Source organism: Pseudopodoces humilis, chromosome 18 (assembly GCF_049639895.1).
Source record: "Pseudopodoces humilis isolate 2021_Gansu_Grassland_sample_001 chromosome 18, ASM4963989v1, whole genome shotgun sequence".
Lineage (NCBI taxonomy): Eukaryota > Metazoa > Chordata > Aves > Passeriformes > Paridae > Pseudopodoces > Pseudopodoces humilis.
In genome coordinates, this window is record NC_142217.1 from 13457243 (window position 1) to 13481981 (window position 24739).

General features: G+C 41.6%; 1 protein-coding gene across 6 annotated transcripts in view; it reads right to left on the reverse strand.

Moving 5' to 3' along the window:
- MAD1L1 (mitotic arrest deficient 1 like 1) overlaps positions 1 to 24739 on the reverse strand; it is a 346102-nt gene that overhangs the window by 228401 nt on the left and 92962 nt on the right. For 3 of the 6 annotated variants that reach the window (XM_005523001.3, XM_088064343.1, XM_014252480.2), the window contains exon 11: positions 17413 to 17557. In XM_005523001.3, the coding sequence (XP_005523058.2) occupies positions 17413 to 17557 (145 nt within the window). Of the gene's footprint in view, positions 1 to 11913; positions 12051 to 12071; positions 12128 to 17412; positions 17558 to 24739 lie in introns of those variants that run through there. The other 3 variants (XM_088064345.1, XM_088064346.1, XM_088064344.1) reach the window with 3 other exon arrangements.

Consider the following 24739-nt stretch of genomic DNA (forward strand, 5'->3'; position numbering starts at 1 on the left):
TCTGCCTGTTTATAAAACTCCTTATGTAAAGATACTATAGTGAATGAAGTATTAAATTATGCAGTGTGAGATGTAATGGAGTGAATTATATTCAGTAAGATCACACATTACTGAAAATATGCAAAAAAGCTCTGCTGCTGGCTTTCAGTTGTCAAGCTACACACACATACCTACATATCATATATATATATATATTTTGCTCATCTCATTATTTTCTACTGTCTCCATGTGTGATAACATGCCCAATGCTGACACTTGTCCTATTCTCCCTGGAAGACCCTACATTAGCATGTAAATAGCTGGCAGACACGAGGAAATGAAAGCAAGGAATAGCTCTTTAATTAACTTTAATCCTCTGAAAATCCATACAGCAATCTGTTCTGACAGTTTTCTACACAAGATCTTCTTAGGAGGTCCCTAAGTGCTGCCTGAGGATCACTGCCAGGCTGGAACGAGGAGAAAGAACGAACAAACCCATTCTGGAGACAATATTTAGGCATTTTCCTGCTATTAAATGATGACTGGTGACTGCCATCTGGCATTATCAGAGCTGTCATTAGCCTGACTCTGGATGGGAAACAAAGGGATGCCATAAGCAAGGCTCAGCACACTTCCCACCCGTCTGCCAGCCACATCCAGGAGCACAGGCATGGAGCAGCCTCCTCCAGTTCCTCACAGGCTGCACAGCCCTGCCCTCTGGCACTCCTGTTCTCAGCCCCAGCACATCCTCAAGGGGGTAGGACAAAGAAATTCCCTTGTTAGAACACCTGGTCAATCAGCTCTCCAGCAGTACCCAGCCCTTCCATCCTGAACAGCAAAAAGGCTGGCAGACTGTAAAGGAGGGAGCTGAAATGGTTCCTCAATGGCTTACAGCTTCCAAATGTGACAAGGGTTATTCATAATCCTCTATTACAAAGGAAATTTCAAACAAATTTTGGTGTGGGGGGAAAAAATAAATCTAAGGATAAATGGAAGGAGATGCAGTGGCACAGCTTTTGGCAACACAAGGTTGTTAAAGAACTCCTACCTGCAGGTTAGATTTAGCTCTGAAAGTGCTCCAATAGTCCCATTCCTATAAATTCATATTCTCCTGCCCATTGAACCATGCTAAGTACAAAGACTGCATGTCATCACAATTCCCCCCTCAATATTATTAATGCTGCAATATCATGAGCAGACATCTCACTTAATTCATCACATTCCAAGGCTAAAACATACAGAAAAGATCCAGCATGGCAACTTCAAAATCTTGGTGACTGATAATACTCAGAAGAATGCATCCTTTTATGAATATGTGGGCATGAATTTCAATTAAATGACCTTTAACATGACAGATTCCAGCTGAAGAAAGAAGGAAATCTCTACTGACACATAAATTACTTAAGATGAAGGTGCTCCTTCTAAGATTTACCTTAGACAGACTAGTCCTTATACACACTGATCACTAATCCTCTTTAAACTGTGCCCTACTTCCTGCAGCTCTGAGAAGTTATGTTCTAATCTGATCTAAATTTTCCAGACTAGAGAAACACCATAAAAAGTGTCCTTAACTGCTGTGATGACAAATAAAAGGTGAAATTGGAATAAGTTCATAAAAACGTCATAATCACATCCAGGACTAGTTAGAAGATTGCTCTTTGGCCATCTGGCAACAGTACCTGGCACAGATAATGCCTGAACTATGGCCTCGCAGCTTATCTGGCAGCTGATTGCCTCCCTTGAAATAAATATGCAGCCACCAACCAGGCTGTTTCATAAAAATGACAAAATTAAATAACCCAAATAAATCAAATTTAATTATAAATTTTAAAGGGACAAGATGGGGGAGGGGAAAATCCACAAAGTAATACTGCAAATGAGGTATAAAAGATTTGAAATCTCCGTCTGATCAGAGAACAGGACCACCCTGCTCCATATACTGCCCACAGCTGCACATTTCAGAGGCTGATTCATCTTCCAGACAGGCAGGAGTGACAGCAGCTGTGAGCCAGTCACACTTTTCTGGGAATACAGTGATTTGTTTAGTCACTGCAACACTGTTAAATCTCATGGGATATTCAGACACTTGTACAGGGAGAAGAGAAGGAGCAGCTCAGAAATTGCTTCTTGCAATAAGTGAACTTGCAAGAGTATCTCATATCTTTAACAAAATTTGAAATAAATAAGATTTTTTTTTTGACATTACCAGTTTCATAAAGATGAAAACAAATACAAATATCAAAACACTGAAAGTCACAATGCTTGCACGAAGCAAGAAAAGGTCATGTAAATGTAAAACATAATGGAGAATATAAAGTATATGAAAACCACAATAACATTGATTTTTATTTTAAATAATTTCAACACCATGAAAACATGAAGCCCCAAACAAAGCTGAAATGAGCAGCTCCACGTACAGGGCAATCCTTTGAGTCTATCAGAGGCACAAGTGGTTGTAGCTGCACACTCTGACCCAGCAAAGATCCAGGCTCCAAAAAGAATCATCACAGTTCCTCTGCTCTACTTTATCCAGAGAACTGTGATAAAGGCAGCTAAATGCCTCAAGAAATTAAACTGCACTAAGAAGATATAATAATAATCTCAAAGCTGGATATTCACCCAAGACCAAAAAATAACAAAGGTGTTAACAGACAAAAGGAATAAAATGATTTATCATTAAAAATGGCTATCCTATTGGAGATACCAGACTTCAGACATCCTCCTCTGTTTTGAAAGCAGAGATAAGGTTGTTCTGGGAAATTAGAGTCATTGGCAACGAAGTTTCACCTGAACATTAGAAAATTAGTTAAGAAGGTTCAGAATTCAAAGCGTCTCTTTGAGTTGAGTGTAGCAAGATAAAATAGAGATAGATAAGCACGAGCTTTTGTGAAAGTAATTTAAAGTGAACCAGTTAACAATTCTTTGAGAGAACTCACAGGAGAGTGAAGCAGTGAACACAGGGTCTGAAAGTCTGTTTAAATGACCAAGCATCCCTGGGTTTTAATCATTATGTGAGAGTCAAATACCTGCTGGTAGGAGCTGCTGATGGAGGAGCACACCACCCCTCCCTGCCATGGAAAGCAATTAGCAGGAGGCTGCACTGAGGCTTAGAGCCAAAGTTTCCTTCAGGATCATTATTAGCGTAGTGGAACAGGGGCAAGCAGCAAGATGTGAGCTGACAACATAAAATATTAATGCCAGCAGAGCCTAGAGACAAGGGTGAGGCATTCCAGAGCACCCAAAAATATCAATAATGACGGACGAGCAAAGGCTGACAGACTGAGCAAAATCACACACAAATGTAAGTTAATGCAGAGGGGAAGGGAAAAACTTCAGATTTCACAGTATGCACACAGCAGCTTTCACACCACAACGTCCTAGGGATTTGATTTTGACACCCTTGGAAGCTATGACATCCCTAGAGACACGTCAAAGCCCGCAGAGAGGAGGGAAGGGACTTGAGCCATAACCTCCACAAACAAAACCACTTCAGCAACACAGCTCCAGGAAAAAATCAGATCCTTGTACTAACACAGGTTCACCACAATGATACCAGATGCTTCCAGGATATGACAAGACTCAAAAGATGTAGAAAATCAGTGAAATGCTGATACTAACACAGCAGAGCAGGCAGGGAATACATACACACATGCTGCAGCAAAGCATTTGCCACCTGAAGGAAGGTCATTGTCACACAGGTAAAGCACAGAAAACTGCAATCTGCACTGGGGGACTTCATAAAAAAACCAAACACTCTCAGAAGGAGACACAGTAGACTTCACAGCTCTTCCACTGCACTCCTGTTTGACTTAGGCTCCGGTCTTCAGTTATTTCACCCAAGCATCTGTTTCCCATGCTCCTTTATATCTGAGATAACATATAGTTATCTCGGTTAGCTGCCCCACCTCACAGGAATGACAGAGGGGAAAAAGCAACTCTAGACATAGAGTACTGCTAAAATGTGAGTGACAGTGTCATTCAGGTTCCCAAAATAGACAGCATTTAACCTTCATTAGTTGCTAAGAGCTCTCATAAGTCTACCAAGCATTGATATTCGAATATTTATAACGCATTTAACTCCAGACCAAGTCCCAGGACAAAAAAAGAGAAAGGTCAAGAAGGTTCCTCCCCTCCTTCAGAGTTTATCACTACTTCTTGGGGGAAAAAAATGCCAGGAAAAAGAATTCATTGGTCTGGATGAATAAACCTTTTAAGTCCCTAAGCTGTCCCTGGGGAGAGCGGCAATCGCTCTTGTTACATCTGAACAATGCGGCAAAATGAGAAGACACCATTTTTCTTAAGTTGTATTTGCATGAAGAAAGTGAACTCTGTGATTTGCATTCAATGTTATTAGCCATCCTTTTAGCATATTGAAAGTTAATTACAAATCAAAACTTTGGATGCAGATCGTTAGGCAGCCATTCATCCGCGTGGAGGCAGAGCCATGATCCGAGTGCAGAGCGGCGGTGGGGAGGGACAGCTCGCAGGTTCTGTCAGCTGAAGAACATCCAGAACACAGGGAACTCTCCATAAAGCCAAAGTATGACCCCCTGCCCACCAGTCAGGCTTGGCAGGAAGTTCTTTGTCTGTTCTGATTACTAGTGCAACCAGATACGCCTACTTGGATGTTCTGGCTGCAGTCAAGAGATCCAGTTCCTTCAGTGGAGCAGTCTGGCAATAAAACCAAGCCTGTGTAACTGCTGGCTGATGAGGGGCAACAATTCCACATTCCCTGAGGAATTCTTAAAGGAAATAAGCTCTTCTTAAAGGAAAGCTAAGCTAAAAAAATCCTACCTTTGCAGAGGGAGAAGTAGTGAGAACATAAATACTGAGAAAAGAGCACCCCAAACTCAGCCTAGCTAGGTGAGGTTTAACAAGAGCTCACAAAGGCACAAAGTTTGGTAGGAGACAGATTTAGATGAGTCAGTTTGAGCTGGTTGCTTGGAGGGATCAAAAAATTCCTTATCTTAGGGAATGAACCCCAACAAAGGACACAGCTCGATGCAGAAAATGCATCAACAGCTGCAGCAGCTTCAGAACCTCAGAACTCACAAATCCATGTGAGAGGAAAGCAAGGCAGACAAGGCGTGCACATTTAACTACTTCTGTATTTCTGGTTTCCTTGTGTTATCTGAAGGAAAACATCAGATCCAGAACACATGTTTCACACCCCTCAGCTTGCACATGCTCCTAGAGAGTTAAACTATAAACCTGGCTATTATTTACAGCTCCTCAGCATCCCATTTAGGATGTTTTCAAGGAACTCAGAAGGGTTTTTTTCTTCTCTTTTATGTAAGTAAAAAGCCAATATTGGAACGCAAGGGCTACAAACATAGCCTGAGGGTAATGCCACACATGACAAATTCATGTGCATAGATATTACATAAGAAACACGTTGCCTCACACAGGAGGAGGGGGTGGGTTAAATAGCTTCCTGGGGCTTTTTTAATAACTTCTTTGCTGGAAAAGATTTCACTTAAAGCTTTTAAAGCGTGATGACCACGCTCCATTGTGAACCACTCACTGAGCTACCCGTGAGCTGCACCCCTGTCACAATTCCAGCGCAGGGAGAAAGCAGAGATGAGCAGAAGGAGACACTCAGCATGTCCTGCTGTACCCTACATGTTCAAAGATTAAATGGCCACTAATCTGAGTGGTACTTTCCTGCACAGGATTGTTCAGAGGCACATGAAAGCAGGCAGCTCCTTGGAGAAGGAAATCACCTGTGTTCTCAGCAGAGCTGTGCCTGGATGGGACACTCAGGCAGAGTAGGAAGGGGCAGCTGTTGCTGTTCCCCAGTGTTCAGGGAGAACAAGGAATGGCTCTGAGAAAACTAACAGCTCTGTGGTTTTGAACTGGGAGAGAAAGCAGAAAACAAACAGATGATTTGCTTGGCATTTTGCTAGAAGCAAACAGAAGAGCTGAGATTTACTTGAAGGACTGGTGAAGTGAACCAGAGACTGGAAAGAAAAATATTCCAGGGCGAGCTCTCCAAGCACTGAGGTGGCAAAGGATACCCCCAGCCCTTGGGTGGGGGCTTTGGTCCATGCAGGCTGAGCCCATTTTGCCTCATGTGCAGAATGAACAAGAGGGAAGAAGGATAATGGACAGGGATACACAGTGGGAACAGGCAGAAACAGGGAGTGAGAGAGATGTCACTGGAGTAAGCACTGCCTCTTGTCCATGTTCACTTCGTGCAAAAGGTCAAGAATTCTCTTGTATGGTGATTTTCATTTTTAAAAAACAACCCCAAATGGTTCACAAGCACTTTTTTCCCCCAGCACTGAACTCTTACATACACTATCTTAATAAACATCTTCACATTGGAGAGGGAAAAAAAGCATTTTGTTTTGATTTCATTATATCTCCTGAAATTGCTTTTTTCTTTCTGCATTTTTTTCTTGTCATTCACTTGTGGTGGCCCTCACTGAGGGATAATGCAATAACACTTCTGACAAGGTCAGCTTTCCAATAACTTTGCAAATGGCATTTCCCAATGACAAAACAAGCACAGCTTCTCTGCTGTTTGTAATTAATATAATAGAAATGTCAACCTGAAAAGTTGGTCTCTAAAGGTAGTATGTTATCAACAGAAAATTAATTTATTAAAGCCAGAAAGTGTTTCCTTATCTGTAAAGCTAGAAATACTATTTACAGAGCAGAATTCCTGTTACAAGCATAAAACATAAAACTTCTGCAGCTTATATATGTGCCTGAAAAAGCAGCAAGTGAGGAGAGGAGTTAAATTGCTTAAATTTCTAATTCAGACACTAGATCATTTTGGGAGCTGCACACTTCTTTGCCCTGTAGAAGCACACAGCTCTATGTTGTGTGAACATCCTGAAAGAAACATTACTCCACATCCATGTTTATCTTTAATTTAATCACAAGTTCAATGCACAGAATGAGTCTTCCCAGCCCCTCTGCCATCCACATAAGCAATAACAAGCTGCTCGTCTTGGACCTGCTATAACCCGTCTAGCACATAAGGCAGGGAAAATTGGGTGTGGGAGCAGGGACTCTTCCAGCTGCTTCTTCCACTGGAAAGAAAACTCTGCTGCTCAAAGGGAGCAGGAGCATCTCCTCTCCCTGAAGGGGGAATGAGTTCTTGGCTCTGTCCCATGAGACTGAGCCCATGGAGCTTTAGGCACACCCCACTCCAAAGCTACCAACTCTAGAGTCAAGTAGGTCACAGCTCTCCCCAGGAGCTGCTGCGTGCCGTGCTCTGAATCTCTCCTTTAACTGCTCACAAGGACAGGGAGCCCCGAATCCTGTCACACATTTCTTTCTAAATTTAGATTTTACAGCTCCTTCCAGGCACTCAGGACATGCAGAAATGAGCTCCAGCATGCCATGGGCACGGAGCAATAGCCCAGCAGGGAGAGTGTGCTCACATCTCAGGGGGGAACAGCATCCAGCAAAGCTACACATCCTGCAGCTCCAGCACAGGCTGCCAGGGAGAACCAGCAGAATGTACATTTTGCTGTGAAAAATATTTGCCACTGATGTCAAAGCCATCCTCTCAGGTGCCTGCAGCTCCCAGGCACGAGATCAGCACGAACCTTCTCAAGGCTTGCAGGAAAATGATCGGTTTAAAATGTTTCACCCTTTCAGTGACTTTCACTTTAACAGCTCAGTCTCAATTCCTTACATGCAGACTTGTGGCATCCAAAATAACACTGACTAAAAGACCACATAGGGTGGGGTTTCCATTTAGCCCAGTGTTCCTCTAGGAGCAAGTGCCTGGGATGATACAACATTGGAATAAGCCCACAACACTTTGTGCATACCCAACAAGCAAAGGAACACATCTGCTGGAATCCTTGGACTTTACTGCCCAAGGAAAGCAAGGAGAAGCAGACATAGACATATTTAAACATTACTCTGGCAATGCTTCCCTGTGCTTAAAAAGCAGCTTGGATGCCCCAGAGGGTTATAGGACCTTCCTAATATAACTTCTACAAATCAGAAGACTCTTGTGAGAAGAGATCTCCTCCTTCTGACAGAAAGCAAGTCCAACATCATCCTGATGTGTAAAAAGCACATCCTCTTTTCCTGTCTCACATTTTACCTGTTGATCCTTTTTTAAATTCTTGACTTCAAAAAGGCAGTGATTTTTCTAGGGAAATCCTAAAGCTCTGGATTCACACAGACAGAAAACTAAGCCCCAGCTCCCCCACTGCCCCAGACTTGTTCCACCTGAACAAGCATGTTTACAGTCAATGATTTTTCACAGGTCCTGCCCCACATAACACTAAAAAAACCCCAGCAGCTGTTCTGTATAGTGAGAAACTTGTAATATAATAATCTCATTACATCAATCAAAATTAATTAACTGAAACTACACCAATTCTTCAAGTTTTCTATAGCTTTTATTAAACAGTTGTTGACTCTGAAATACCACCTAAACAAATGTGCTCATAAAAAAGGGAACAGTACATTTCTCCTCAATGCAACAAATCATGGGTCAGAGACCATTTCCAAGATGCTTTGTAAAACCTCATTTGACTTCTAATATATTCATCAATTTAAGCAATGCTTGACCTGAGATGTTGCAAACACACATTGAACAAAATAGTCAGTACTGCATGATACTGTGCCAGGAGCAATCCAAAGCTCCTCAATTCTCCAGACAGTCCTTCAGTTTTATAAAGATTTTGGGTCTTCATTTGAAAGGATGCTCTGACTGGTGTCTGAGTAGTGCAGCTGTTCTTACCAGAGGCTCCCATCACATGTTGAAATAAGCTACTGTACAATTACTTAATTATCTCTCTTGCCTATCCTTTTAAAAAAAAAAAAATCCACTGCAATTCAAGTTGAAGCAAGCCCAGTTAATCCAGTTTTATGGCTGAGAATTAAAACAGAGAGAAGTCAGAGAGTCAAAGCTGCAGTTCCTGTGGCAATATCACCATTCTAAGAGGCAGCAAGATTAATGCCTTCAAACCATAAGTACCTGAGGAACAAAGAATTGCCAAAAAAAAAAAAGAAAAACAACCCCTTTTTGTGCAGCTTAGCCTTGCTGGTATTTCAGAGCCTGCTGTTCAGAAATCCTAAGCCCTTTCGCTGTCCCTGGATGCTGCCCAAGCCTCTGCCCAGCAGCCAGGTTTGTTCTGCCCGACTTCCCCCAGCAATCACTCCCTCATTCCACCCATCCATCTTCCCTGCCAGACCTGCTCAACCATCCTTCATAACTCAGAGCTGAGGAGCTAAGGAATAAATGTTACAGCACACGCATCAAGGGAACCATAACTTTGAATTACCTGACCTGGGTGAGTTTAAATTCTCAGCCATAACATTGGATTAACCTAATTTCTTTTCATTGAATATTTTACCTTTAGAAGTCCTACAGCCCTTTCTCTCGGAGAAATATGAGAACTGAAGGTCATATAAATTCTTTTATGGGTATATTTCTAATTTTCATAATCTAACCTCTTAGCAGCGAGCATTAATATCTAGTGGGGGCAGAACAAAGCAGAATCCAGTCAGTATTCTGGGAAAAAAGATCACATTTCTATTGTTCTTCACAAATACCTCATAAAATAACACATAACTTTTAACTTTGCTGCATACTCTGAATTGTTATAAAATTTTAAAAAACGCTCTAAACTAACTGCTTAAATAGAAGTTAAGTCAGAGATAACATCAATAAGAATACAGAGGCTGTCCTCGTGCCTCTGCCTCAAAAACATCAGATATAAAGATAATAATGAACTACGTATTTTTATCATTGCAAGGTTTACCAGATACATAATAAGGCAAAAGAATTACACAAAACCCATTCCCAGAAAATTGCTAAGATGATTTTTATGAGCTCTTTTATGCTTCTAAAAGAGAAAAGGAAGCAAGGCCCAGGGGCCAATTCATCCTCTGGCTCCAGGCTGGCCATTTGAAGCCACCCTCAGCATTTCCATGTTGGGAACCCTCGGGTGATAAAGCCCAACTCTGACAAAGCACATCACCTTCTGCCCCTGCCAGACAAATTCCTGCATGGGTACACAAAGTACAAGAGCCCAAGTCAGGGAAAAGGCACATTTATCCATTAGCTACGAGGAACTGGGACAACAGATGAAGAGCAAAGGGTCTCACTAGAGAGGATGCAGGGGAAAGCAAGAAGGGCTCCCAAACGTGTGCAGTGCCCAGAGCCAGAGAGAGCTTGGAGAAATGCAGACTGACAAGTCAAACTAAGGGAACTCTTTGAGAAGTCATTTTGGAGCACAGTAAGGAAGTGAGAACTCAACAACTCTGCTACTTTCTTCACTGAGTCAAAACTGAGTATTAAACTTATGACCAAGTTAGGCGAAGTAAGCAACAATGGTAAAAAAGAAAACCAAGTGAAAGAAAAGCAGGCACTGCTCTGGGAGCCCACACCAGCAAAAACACATTCTTCTGACTTTCTGCAACCTGCAAATCTCACTTGAGAAACAGTAATGTTTCTTGGTTTAATTTAAAGATACTTTCTCCTCCCAAATGTTTTTTGTGCACTGCTTCAGCCAGTCTCTTCTACAAACACATCGATCTCAGCTTTCCTTACTCATTCTTTATAGAGAGATTCTGCAATTGTATCAGTAAATGGTATCAGATCATGAACCAACCTGTTTCAAAGGAAAATGGCTTGTACTCATTTTATTCTGGAAGACAATTGCCATTTGCTTAATATAGCCATGATATTTTACTGAGGTAATTATACTCTTAGCTATCAGTAACAATTAAACCCTTAGATTGAGGTTGCTTAATAAAGGTCTCAAAATAAATAACACATTCCAAACACAGTATTTTAAAATGTCAAGCATGCAAATAGGAGCTTGTTATGAATATAACGAAGCATCAAGTACAAAGCAGCACAGAGTTAGTTTGTCACTGTACAAGTGTCTGCAAAAATTGCCATTGGAGTATGGTGGGATTGTGCTCAGCTACAGAAAGGGCAGTGCTGCAGATGAAACAATTTCAATAAATACTATGGCTGGTTCATGACAAGGCCAGGGTGAAGCCAGCAACACTGCTGTGCTTCTCCAGGAGCAGGGCTGAGTGACTTGGGGAACAGCTGAGGCTGTAAAAATTTGTATTTGCTCTTTTGTATGCCCTGTAGCAACTTCCTTGAAAACTGGAGTTAGACCATTCCATTAAAAGCTAAATAAAACTCAGAAGTAGACAAATTAGAGGGTACAGACAGAGGAGGAAAAGAAAAAAAAATAAAAAAAGACAATCACTCTCAGACTGTGAGATCTAGAGAAACTTGAAATCAGGTCAACAGATCCTAGCAGGCTATTAGGTATGGAAGGTGAGAGCATGGTTGAAAGGCCCTCACAGTGTGAACTGCAAGAGGGTTAAGAAAGGTAAAGTAGACCAGTGATATACATGACAAAAATAAAAATTAAACAGGAAATGTGTTGTCAGAGCACATATTTGTGGAGTTACCTTGCATTTAAAGACTGCTAAAGAAGTTACCTCCAACACTCCTACACGTGGAGGTAGCTGCCTGAGCTCCAGGAGCTGGTTAAGTGGGTCAGGACTAAAACATGACACAGCAAGTAACTGGAAGGAGTTACTAAAAAATAAAAAAACTACTCTACAACAAATTTGGGCTATACAGGGGAAAAAAACCTAAACAAACCAACCAAAAAATGGTGTTAAAATAACTGCTCACAGAACTCCATTTCCCAGCACCACTTCCCAACTCATAGACAGAAGGCAGTCAAAAGCCGGCAAAGGAGGATATATATTTCCTTAACTCCAACAAAAAATGTCTATAGAAGCAGTTTCAAATTCCCAAATCCTGCTTTCTCATCACAAAACTCTGCACCCTTTATCCAGTAACAGAGACACCCCTGTGGAAATCATCAACATGAAGCCCAGCAACCACCCTGCATCAGGCTGAACTCAGGAGCATTTTAACACCAGCTCACAGGGCACAGAATTATTCATAAAAGCACCTACCTCATCTCTGACCTGTTGGTCTTCATTCTTTAAAAAAGGCACCCTACAAGACAGGTCTGGGAATTAAAACTGATGATATTATTGGTTAGTAAAAATTTAAATTCAGCAGTGACCTGTTCTGAGCCCCTGCATGCCACAGGCAGCAATTGTCTCCTTACCTCTTTCCCACACCTGATAATGATCTTCTGTCTCCTGCTATTATCCTCCTCCAGCCCTAACTACCAACCAGCTTTTCTCTGAAAGCATTTAACTGATTAATATAATCAAGTTGAAATCAGAAAGGCCTGTGCTCAATCTAAAAGGCTGCTGAGTCTCCTTCAAACACAGGGTGTCTTGTTTCCCTCTTCTCAAGGATGCAGGATGGTCCAAGGAAACACTCACAAAACCTGCCTTGCTTAATTGCTGAAAAGGGAGATGTGAAATCACCTTAAAATGTATTTATTTGCCAGTCATAAAAAGAAAGGTAACTTCCCTGAGTTTATAAAAACCTGTGAAGGGGAGACACAGTGAGCAGAGGGAAAGGTTTGGCCAGGGTCAGGCTGACAGCAGTTAACAACCACGTGTGGAGCAGCAGCCCTGCTTAAATGACATCCACAGAATCATGACATGGATTGAAGGAAGAAAGAAATGAGAGTCATAACAGCCAGGGAAAGCACTGGATACTGCTCACAGCCCTGAGGAGCAGCTCAGACCTGCCCCAAGGCCAACTGTGCTGCCTGAATGCAGAGCACAGCTCAGGGTGTGACGCCCAAAAGGTCTGACACAAGGACCTGCTTGCCAAAGTGTCATTTTTAGTGCTGCTGAGTGCAATACTGACTGCTGTATTTACAGCTGATTTTTCACGTATCCCAGGAAAAGGGTTAATTCACCTTCTTTGCTGCACACCCAGAACTTTAATATCTCTCCTTGTGCTTTAAAATCATCTATCTACATCCTCAGAAAAAAACATCGTGCAGGACCCAATATGACAGAGAATCCATCAGCATTATTTTAAATCTTTACTATTTACAAAACAAAGCAGATGGCAAATCAAGTCATGAACTCTGCATCTGCCATGCTTAATGAACAGTTTAATTACCTAGTCCCATTTCTGATGCATTCTTGCCATTCTCAGCTCTGGGAGTCACTAATATACTTCACACTGACTGATATCTCCAGGAACATGTGGTATCAGCAGTCAGCTGGAGTTGGTTAATCAATACTTGTTTAATCTCTAACTTTTATGGTGATGGCTTAAATTATGTTTCAATAGAAACAGATTTTCTATCATATCACATGATCTGGTTGAGAGCCCAGGAAACAAAAGGGAATTTTTCAGTCTCTTCTCTGGGCAGCAGAGTACCCAAAGGCAGACAAGTGCACAGACAGGAAATAAATGCAGTGAAACAACAACATCCAACACAAGCAGATTAGTTCAGTCGTTGTGTTATGCCTTATATGAGAGCAAGGGCTGCAGCTATGGCAGTGTGCATTCATAAAGCCTACAATTTCAGGAACAAATTTGACTCATTCGAAATAAGTCAGAAAAAGTAACTGAAATTTGGCTTCCTGTTTTGAGTTTTGAGCTTTCTGCAAAGGATCATGCCCTGGTTGCAAAAAGCAGGGCCTTTTGTCTCTGGTTGAACCTGCAGTGGGGCATGGGCTGATCCCACACACTCTACAGCTTCTTGCAGAAGTTCCTCCAGGGCACACACGCTGCTCCCAGGAGTCACTGAACTGAGGCTGGCAGGTCTAAACCCTGGCAGCAGCTAAGTAAAAACACAGTAAGGGCTGATCACACCCAGGTAAAATCACTGGAGGAAAGGAGGAGATGATAGCCAGCCTTTAGCCCTCCACATCAGAGGACTTTGGGGGCTTTTGAGTGTGCTTTTTTTGCTATTCTTCAGCAGCACTTCCACTGCACAAGGCCCAGTTGTGCCCTCTGGAAGCTGTCCTGAAATAAATAAGCCAGAGCTGGCTTTCCATGCAATACTGAGTCAATCAGCTACACTCAGATAAGGATTTTCAGAAAGGGTTTTTCATTTTGGGAGGCCTCTATATCATATAAAATTTCCTAAGAGTTTCCAATTTTAGCCATTCAGTAGCAGAACTCAATGTTTTTAATAAGCCCAGTTCATAAACAAAGACCAGGAGTTGTGTGCAAAGCTCTCAGAAAAAGAGAAACATTCAAAAGCTTAAGGACAACACAAAAGTCAAATACAAAACTGTGAGTAAACATGGCACTCAAAGCAAATACAGCAGTAAATGAAAGAGGCAAAAAGGCAGAGGTGGACTAGGTGTTTCCCCAGAATTTCAGGTATCTCCCAGTACTGCTGTACCACAACTACCTCAGGTACTAAAGCAAAGATGAAAGATTTTCCCAAAACTCTGAGCTAAGGGAAAGCAAAAAGCATGACAGACAGCAAACCCAGCCAGGCAGATCTCTGAGAGAGAGAGTAAATCCATCCTTTCAAGCATCAATTTCTGTTTCATCACCTTAAGTGAACAGAGTGACACTCCAGGAGAAACCTTCCAGCCATCAAAGTCAGAAAGCCTCAGTGGTGTCCTAATCTACTCTTACGTTTCACTGAAAACATGTAAATCAGAAAACTTCAGTCCTGTCCTGATTTACAAGGACATATGGGACAAAATGATCAACCAGCATGTTCTAAAGAGCAGTTTGTGAGCAGGAATAATCAGGATGCAGCTCCCACAGCAGCCCACACTCAGCAGTGGAATTGATGGGACTGGACCACTGCAGTAACATTCAGAGATTGGAGAATGCTGTTGGAGAATGCCAGGGAAGAGAGATTTGTAGGGATGCACTGAAGTATCCCAGACTGAAACTGTGTCACTTCCAAGCAGTAAACCAACTGGAAAGGCCCAAGTAAGATCAAGAAAGCCCAAAAGAAGCAAATGAGGCGAGGAACGAAGCAATGGACAGAGAGGTTAAATGCACTGAAATGGAAATATGAGAGCAACCAAGACAGAGACTGTGGCAAGTAGCAACTGAGCACAACTGACAAGTGAGACAGGCAGTCTGTAAGAGCCACAAAATATTGCTTCAGTCTTAGGGAAAAAAAATCAGTAGCCACAGAAGTGAGAAGGAGTCTGACTGGCAAAGCAAGTACCCCCTGAAGAGAGCACATTTACTGCTGAAAAATTGGGTACTGCTGTTACCAAACAAAAAACAACTTCTTGGTTTTTATTAATATTTTAATACTCTTATTCTATTAATATTCTATTTCATATTCTAGGACTGAGACTTCCAGGTACCAATCTGAGCCCAAAGAAAGAAAACCTGTTACAGCATTAAACTTGCACTGTTGAACACCTCTGATGCCTTTCAGGCCTTGTTTGCTCAGCACACAGGAACTGATTCACTGCCCTAGTAGAGTCAAACATACACAAATGCAGAAGTCATACTATCAAAAGCAATAGCATTTCAATCTTATATATAATACTCTCCCCCAAATTAGATTTTCACAGTCCTATTTAACAAGACAAAGATTGAATAGAGAGAACTCATCTTTTCCATTCTCAAATTACATAAAAGCATGCTGCAGTACTGGTGCCACTAATTAGATGATTAAATACCATTCTAGGTGATATGCTTTCAATGTAAAATAATTATTTTTGACAGGAAATGTATTTGCTCAATCTCATTTTAAATCTCAATATCATACTTCTTTTAATTAAATGAAATTCTTTCTTCTGATTTTGCATGAGAAGAGCAACCAGCAGGAGAAACAGTGCTGAGGATAGATTGTCCAAATACCATAATGCATGTACTTCTTCACAAAGGACCCAGCATTCTCTGGGTGGAATATAAATTTTCAGAGAACAGCAAAGTCTTTATTCCTTCATAACAGGTCAGTTGAGGAATCACTGAGCACAATGAAAACCTCCCCTGTCAAATCACAAGTTTATTTGCCATGGTCTGATAAAGAACACTTCCAACTTTTCCTATGCTCCTCTTCAGGGGGAGCACAGCAAACAAAGCAAAGGTTTGTCTTTCCATATAAATCAGGGTACAATCCATCACATGACAAACTAGTCTTGTGGTTTTGTCTTGTACTTAAAGAAAAGTAATGATATTTTTGTGTTCTATGACAAAAAGTGTTTCTGCTGAGCACTGGAAATAAGTTAACAAAGGGAATATTTTAGAAACCGTCTAAGAAACTTCCTTCAGGGCTGAGCAGTCCAGCACAACGTTAGACAGCTGAAAAGGTTATAAAGACAGGTTTTTTATTGGGCTCAGTATGCACCTGTGTCTTATCCAGCCATGGCAGTCCCAAACTAGAACACTACAGAGAGCTGCCTGCTGCTGGGGCAGGAGAAGGGCTGGGGAGGAGATGCCTTTTCTGTTTCCATGGAGAGAGTTTGGTCCACCCTGACTCAGTGCAAGGCTGAAAGAACTGCATTCATTTTACTCTTTGCACTTCTGTGACTCTTCATGGCATCAAACTCTGCAGTCAGAAGATCTGATGGAATATCCTCTTGTAAAGTGGCCACTTCATGCTTAGTGCACCACACATCACAGATTTTTTGGCTCAACAATGACACGGGAATTACACAAAACTGGGTGCAGCACAATTAAAATCAATCAAAACACTTTAGTTGACACTGAAAATCAAAGCCTAAAGTTCAGGCACCACAGCAGCTCTCTCCCCTCCTGCCTCCCCATGTGGTGATGTGCCTGGCTCCCTCTCATGAGCTCTGACTACTGGAGTCTGACCTTCTGCAGACACATAAGCTCATTTACGTGAGCAGCTTTATAACACCAGGGAGATTGCTCAGATGAGGGAAGTTTTGCAAGGAGTATTCTTGGAAAGTGAAGTAACTCTCATTCTGGCTACGGCAAATTATTATTCCCTTTGTGGAAAGAGCTCTCAGAATTTAATATAAAATTTTCAATGCTCTGCAGACTTCAGAATTATTGTATAGAATTTCATCATGAGAGCACACCTGATATAGGATGATGCAGACTCCTTTGATATATTCTATAGAAAGAATCTTAAAACCTATTTTCAATTTACTGGTCTAGTGCTTGCCATTACATTTGAACAGACTTCCAGTGTAAGAGGAAGGCAAATCTCTTACTCTCTGTAAATTGTTTTTCCACAGGAACAGTTGACAAGGTGCTGCCACTTCGTTCTCTTTAGGAAAGGAGGCAATGCAGCCAAAGCCATTATAAATTCCCTTCAGTGGCTCAAAACACTCCAGTAACAACATGATTCAATTCTCTGCCCTCACATCGATGCCAAGGCTCAGACAAAGTCACATGTCCTCAGCACAGCTGGGGGGAACACGAGCACAGTTTTAGGAGGTGCTGGTCCTTCCATTCCAATGAAGCCCTAAAGACGGGTTCCACATCTCCCACGGCACGCATTATGCAGAGACCCCAGAACAGTTTTGTAGCACCCATTAGAGAGGTGAACAAAGAAGAAATAGGAAGGGCTGCACCTGGCAGAAAGAAATAAGGACATGGGCTTTTCCAAACATGGTGTGGGAACTCACCTTGGTGAGGAGCACCACACGTTTCTGCAGCCGCCTGACCAGCGCTTCCTGGTGCTCTCGTTTCTTCTTCTCATCCAACAGCTGGCTCTGAACACTCAGGATTTCCTCCTGCAGCTGCTGCCGGGCCTTCTCCAGCATCCGGGCACTAAGGAAGATAAAACACACCTGTGAACTTCTGGGTGCTGCCTCTCAGTCATCGGAGACATCAGGAAATTCAAAGCATAACCATGTCTGTGCCACTCTCATCTTACTGCTGCACCACTGGAAAATGGGTAGCTGCAGCCTCATTATCAGCTGTTGTCAAAAAGAGATATGAGAGAAGAACCACCCCAGGGACAGCCTTCTTGTGCAGCACAAGACAATTACTGGAACCTCACATGTACGAAGAATTTAAATAATTGCACATCTGTTTCAAAATCAATCTGTTTGCCTTTGAGAACGTGCCTTGTTTTCAACAAATAACGCATGATCTTGGGTTCTACTGGATCTTTTCATTTTTTTCCAAACAAAGTAGAAGAAAAAGTAAGTTTAATATTATCTGCTTTGACTGACAGATAGTACTCACCAAGTAATTACAGCTACTACCTGCACACTGCTCTTGCCAGCAACCTATGCTGGAAGAGAAATGTCTACTGAGGGCAGGTGATTAGCACTTCTTTTGAGATGTGGACATGATTCTCAATTAAACCAGAACAGCCTGGGCCCTCCTCTTCTCAGCTCTGCGTGCAGCAGGCTGTGGTGGTGCACAGTTATCCATGTGCTCCTGGAGAAGCTCTCCACATGTGCCCCACACACAGTTTCAGCCCTGGGACACCCAGGGGCAGCTGCCCCAAGGCCCACATCAAGCACTCATCACACATCAACTGCTGGCAAAGCACTTGACCAATAACAAAATCCTGTGATTAAGAGTCAGTTCATGCTTTAAATATGATGAATTTATCCAAGACTGCACTAAGTAGTTAATGAGTGAGCAGGACACAAAATAAAAGTACTGCACACAAGTCAAAAACCCTCAAGCAAGAGAGAAAGATCAAACTCAACATCTCCAGCTTAGTCAGGAACAGAAGAACTTTCTCTGATGCTACAAACAACACTGGAAAATGTATGAGTGCTTCCAAGGGGTCTTATTCATCATTATATTTGAAAGAAAAGAAATAAACATGCTTTTAAATAAAATAGCACTATTGTTAAGGTACTGTTTAGATGGATCCAAACGGGAATACTTAAAGAACCCTTCTAGCATAAGTCAAGTACAACTTGCACTGACAGGTCACCAAATTGTATTTGGGAATTGTATTCTTGGGAAATGTATGTAGGAATTCACAAGAATTCCAAAGCAGCTATCTCCCTACCTTAAAATCCTTCTCTTTGAAAAAAGTATTTGTTTTGAAGTACTGGATGAATTAAAAACCTGTTTAAAGCTCCAGTTCAATCTGGAACCATTTACAGACCAATCTAATAATTGGGAACTGTGAAACAGTCTCTTCATTGCTGTATTCAGGTGGGAAGGTTCATCAAGAGGGCTTCATACCTGCATTTGAAACTGGATAATTGTATTGCCAGGGCACCACTACTTCCTTGGACCTGTTTCCATTAGATAATAAGGGCAAGAGTAACATCTCTGGTGATGGAACATGCCTGTGGGTCAGCCTATCAAGCTTGCAGCAGGTTAGTTCTCAAAACAGGGCAGAAAGGATTGGTAATTCCTGCTACCCTCAATTTCTGCCTTAGGATTTATTACAGTTTGTTCAACAATATTCCTTTTTATGCATAGGGTAAATATAAGTACAAAACCTTCACTAACTGTGATATATGTGTTACAACAATGAAAATCACACCACAGAAACCTTCCAGCAAATACTTTTTCTCTATATCAAAGAACCTTTGCCCTGATTAGAGTCAGAACAAAAGAAAAAAATGCAGATATAAGATTAACTACCCTGAAACAGCGAAAATCTCACATTTGATTATTGCAAAACATTTTGATAGGCAGTGGAGCAATCTTTTTTCTTAATCTCCCAATATTGTGACTGATTTCTATAAATGTTGAGTGGACTGACAAATGGTGATTGATTTGACATTCACCAAGAAAAATGAGATATGTGCTCAGTTTCCTTCCCAAAATAATGAAAAATATTTGAGATTCATGTCTGATGGAGAGCACATTCAGCCACACACAAAACTCTTAAGCTAGGCTGGAAAACAACTGTTTTAAAACATGAGAGAAGTTGAGCAAAGAGAGACAAATGGGCAATTTCCTCAGCCACTGCATGGAAATAACACCTTCATCTGTTTATATTTCAGCCTCAGTACAAATGTGATGGTAATGTACCTAAAATTCAAAGGCCAGAGATGTCTCTGAAAGCAAGGACAATCCTCAAACTCCCTGAACTGTTACCATAGGTTTCCTTGCTATGGGAGGCGTGAAATTCAACTCCCTCACAACTCTCCACACCATGCCAAAGTACATTATGGAGATCCTTTCTTCCTCTCTTTGGACAGATTGATAATTCTTCCAGAAACTGCACCAAATACAACATGAGCTGCTTCTATAAGAAAAAATCCAAAAGTTCTATTTCTTATTGACACAAAACAGGATTTGCAAGTAGGTGCTCAGAAGCAAAAGCCTTTAAAGCCAGACTTGTGCACTCTTCTTCCACCCTGATGACACCTATGGCTTTTCTGAAGTAATTGCTCACTCAATATGAGCATTAAAAATTAAAATAAAAGAGGCACAAAGTTCTCCATTCAACATAAGCTTGGGGAAGTGGCATTTTAAAAAAATCTTTGCAAGTTCAAAGCAAACCTTTTAAGCCTTAAAGAGAAAAATTCATTTCTGTTTATCAGCCTATTAATGTTCCTTGTTCCACATCCCAGTGTATGAGATGCCCACATCTTTCTCTTCTGAGCTGTTTGAGGCTCTTCATATTTTGCTCTTCCCTTCTGTAATCCACTTTAATGCAATCTTAATGATAAAACTTCATTTTCCAGAAAATTCTTTTGAAAGACTGAGAACAATGAGGGCACACATTGAATACTGAAGCTATAAGATACATTTTAATAATCTCCTTCAAAAATGACAAAAGCGGTCGACAGCTTCCCCCCAGCCCCCAGTGATCCATAAAATATTATTTTAATAATTCCAACCTTTCAGTAGCCAAGTTACCACCTCAGAGTTACTGAAAATAAAACAAACAAAAAAAAAAAACCAGGGAAAGCAAACAGGATGCCAGAACCAGTCTGTGTATGAACCTGGGAGGAAAACAAGGGGTCCACGGCGACAATTAGAAGAGCAACACTGTCTGGATCATGTTGTAGCTGGGAAGAAGATGAGACACGTGTACCTACCAGGGCCAGCTGTCAGGAGGGAGAGAACATCAAAGAGAAAAGCAGAGTGTGATGGGAAGAACAGTGAGGGAGCACAGAGGGAAAACACGGTGACAGTGCCACTGCACACACGGAGCTGAAAAGAGAAATGCGCTGCAGCGATCAGCATCCTCGTGTCAGAGTCCCAAAAAAAGGGTTAATGCAGAAGCTAATGAGGCAAAAAGGAGCAGGGGAAATTGTTTTGTAGCAAGACATTTGGATGAAGGAATACCCGTTCCTGAAACTTGACAACTCCCAGGCATCTCAATGAATCCACACGCGCACACATAAACCACACTGGAAACTGATAAACAGAGGGCTGAACTAAAATGTTGTTTTTCATTCCAGTTCCTCCCCCACAGGTTTTCTGAGCAAATACAAAGACATACACAAAAACAGGGTAACTCCAGCATATCTTTTATTGTCCAGGGGATAGCAGCAGGACATCCCTGCCTGTGCTCTCCCTCAAGGATTCTTCCAACCTCCAGTTTCTGACACAGACAACTTCCCCCCTCAGCCTCTGCCTAACCTGACTCAGCACCAGCCAGGACAGGAATTAAAAATGAATAACAGAAGGAAATGATGAAAATGGTCTGACTTAAATAGGTACAGGACACAGGAAAGAAAAGGTGAGGCTTGGTGAAACGGGAAAATATCTATCCTATGTTAAAAAGGGAAAAAACTGATCCATTACAAAATGCTGCTGAAAAGACTGATTTGAGCTCTGAGAACACAGCTACAGATGGAGCTGACTAAACTAGTTTAACATTTAAGGCAGGTAAACTAGAAAAACCACCATCAGGAAGGAGGAGAAGATTTTAGTGCTACAAGTATTTCAGCTCAAAATTCAGAGGTTTGGGTGCTAATTTTTACTGCAATAAGACTGGCATCTCTTTCTGCTTCCTTTCTTCTTCACAGACAGAACTGTGGCTATAGGGGAGCAGCAGCACCCTCCCCTGCCCTCAAATCCTGCCCTAACACTGGGACTGTGGGAGCTGTCGGGGCCAACAGGCCTGTGTTATTTACTGCTCACTACATTCAGAAAGAGAAACAGTACAAAATATGAACATCTTTAGTAGAAGTTATCGCATGGGCTCTATTTTATTTAAAGCTTTAAGTGTGCCTCACAGAGAGCCATATGAAATACTGCTAGACAAAATACTACATGAAACGGTCTACAGAGAGTTGGTGGGAAAACACACTTTCTTCTTGCTATTTATTTCTCCAGCAAACATCTGCAAACTTTCTCTCGGTTCACACCTTGTATTTTCTCAAAGATCTTTTATATAACTCACCAGCATCAGGCTTCCATAAATCACAAATCATTCAAAAGTAAACAGATCATACATCATCTTGCTGCTAGATACATAAAGAAGATTCAAATCATATTGAATTTATAATGAAGGAACAACATAAAGAGAACTATTTTGCTAGTGCGGCCAGATGAAATGGGTGAAAAGATGAAAAGCAGAGAGACATTTGGAGCTTTATTGGTACACTGACAGTGTTTTGTCTGTGAGACAGTATTTAATTTTACTCCCTAACCAGCAGCGTAACTATCAGGCTCAGAAATGCAGTTCCACCAAAGTGAGCAGTTAGAGAAAAGAAATAACACACATTTTCTGCCCCAGCCCCAGTACAATGGCCATAATTGACTGGCAGGAGCTAAGATTCACTAAAATAAATTCACATCAGGTATTCTGTGCTTCCTTCCATTCCAGGGTCAACACTGCAGCACACAGGGCTGTGCTGACAGCAGTGACCCAAAGGAGCCCAGCCCAGGAATGCTGCCAAAACGCAGAGGCTCCACCTGAACAGACCCTTAATCAGCCACTCAAGGTGAGAATCACTGTCACAGCTCTAAACATGCCATCCACATCACCATCCAGATGAGAATGAAAGCAGTGTCTTAACAAATGAGGAACGTCTGTGGTTTGTTTTGGTTTTATGTGGAAACATCAATAGTTTCCAACATCCATCACTGAATTCTGGAATGAAAAGTATTTCAAGGGGGAGATAACTGCAGGCATAAATGTCCTTTTTCTAAGCTTCTAAACCTCAAGTGTTCATAAGGCCAAAGCTTCTACTAAAGGCATTTATTTGGCAAATAAAACTTCCACTGGTATTTAAAAACCACTGAGCCCACTGTGCTGGCTGTGCACTTACTACACTTGAAAATGTTGCTGCCTTCAGTGCAGGAGAAATTATTCTGATAATAATTTCTGATAAAAAGTGATTAATATTAGCTTATGCAGGCAAATCTTTAAGGGCCTTTGCTATGTGCAGATGCTCATGGCTCTTGCTCTGAATCAACAAGAAGTCGGACATCAGTTACACCCTCAGCAAACAGATTCCCTTTGCAGTGCTTGGAGAGAAGCAAATACAAAAAGTTCTTTCTAAAATGCAAGTAATTAAAAAGCAGGTGTTGAAACCAAGAGTCCTCTATGATGATTAACACAGCTTATAGCCAGTACAGCACATGTCATCTCTCCCTGTATCATCAATTGTGTGTGGCATTTGGCAAGCATGGAGGACAGACTATTTTAAAAGGGGACTCACTGGAAAGGATTTTCCACTCCCAATCTGAGCTAGGAACAAGTTAAAGGTGTCTTTCCTACACTGCAGAAAACAGAAGACCCACAGATGCCCTCTGAGCACAGACTGACCCACCACACCAAGCCAAGATGTTCACTGAACTGCTCAAAATGCATTGCAGGAAGCTGGGAAGGAGCATCTCCTCTCCCATTATTCCATCAGGAGTTGTGCTCATTTGGTTCCCTTTGCAGCTCCTAATTTTGGCTCTCCTAACAACCCTGGTAGTGAGGAAGGTCAGCCTGTGGATGATGCTGTCAGGAAGGAACATGTGGAGCATGTTCAGCACCAGAAGATGCCAAATGTCTGCTCGCTTCCCTATCACCCCTCACCCAGATTTGAGAATCCAGCACAAGGGAGTAAAATACTGGAGAAAGGGAACTGTCATAGGAGAGAGGAAAACAAGCCCCCAGAGAACAACCCCAAGAAAGAATTTTGAAAGGAAACCTTTTCTCCAGCCAGGATCCAAGCACCCTCTCTGCAGCTGGCTTAATTTACATCATCTAATTCAAATTCTAAATGCTTCAAAGTGTTATTACACTTTTTTCTTTGAAAACAAAAATGACAACAACTGAAACAAAACTCTGAATGAGAAAACCCAAAGACTGAAATAATTACTAATCAAAACAGCCCTGTACATGGGCTGGTGAAGTCACTGGCCAGCTCTACCCGGTAATTTCTCTTCGTGTCAGCTCTGATGAGTTTTATATTTCTAACATTTCATCAATTTGAATCACTAAATTCAATTTGCATTCACAGATAAACAGAGAAGGAATAATAAATACTCTCATCTGACCTTGAAGTGTGACACAGAAAACTGCCCTTGTTTTCATTTCAGGCAGAACCAGAATGAATAAGAAAGTTGGCCCCACCAGTTCCCAATCTATAATCACACTTGTGGGCTGGAGGCTGTGACTCAATATGATGAAGAAAGTCAAAACTTCTCAGTCTTTTTTGTACTAGTATTTTCTGCTGCTCCCTCACTACAGGGATGAGGTTCCAAAGAAACATCCCAAGGATTTCAGTTTGTTGCACAGTCACAAGTGAAGGCATTGCAGTTTTCTCAACCTAATCCAATATTATCTGCTTTACAAAGTGCACATAATAACTCTTCTCTCTCCCAGTAAGCTGCCAAGTCACTGGGACAACTCTCCACACCACACAGGCAACTGGTAACATGAACACCACGAGTGACTAAGAATATTTCCAATTTCTGTTATACATTCCAACCAACACTTATCAAGAGAGTGGGAAAATCATCTGGGAATAGCATGAGAGCTGAGGAGCTCTAAAGAATAAAGAACTGATAAAGAGGAGTGAAAAAAAGGGAAATTTGCTTGAAGTGGTGAAAGAAATGAGTAGGAGAATG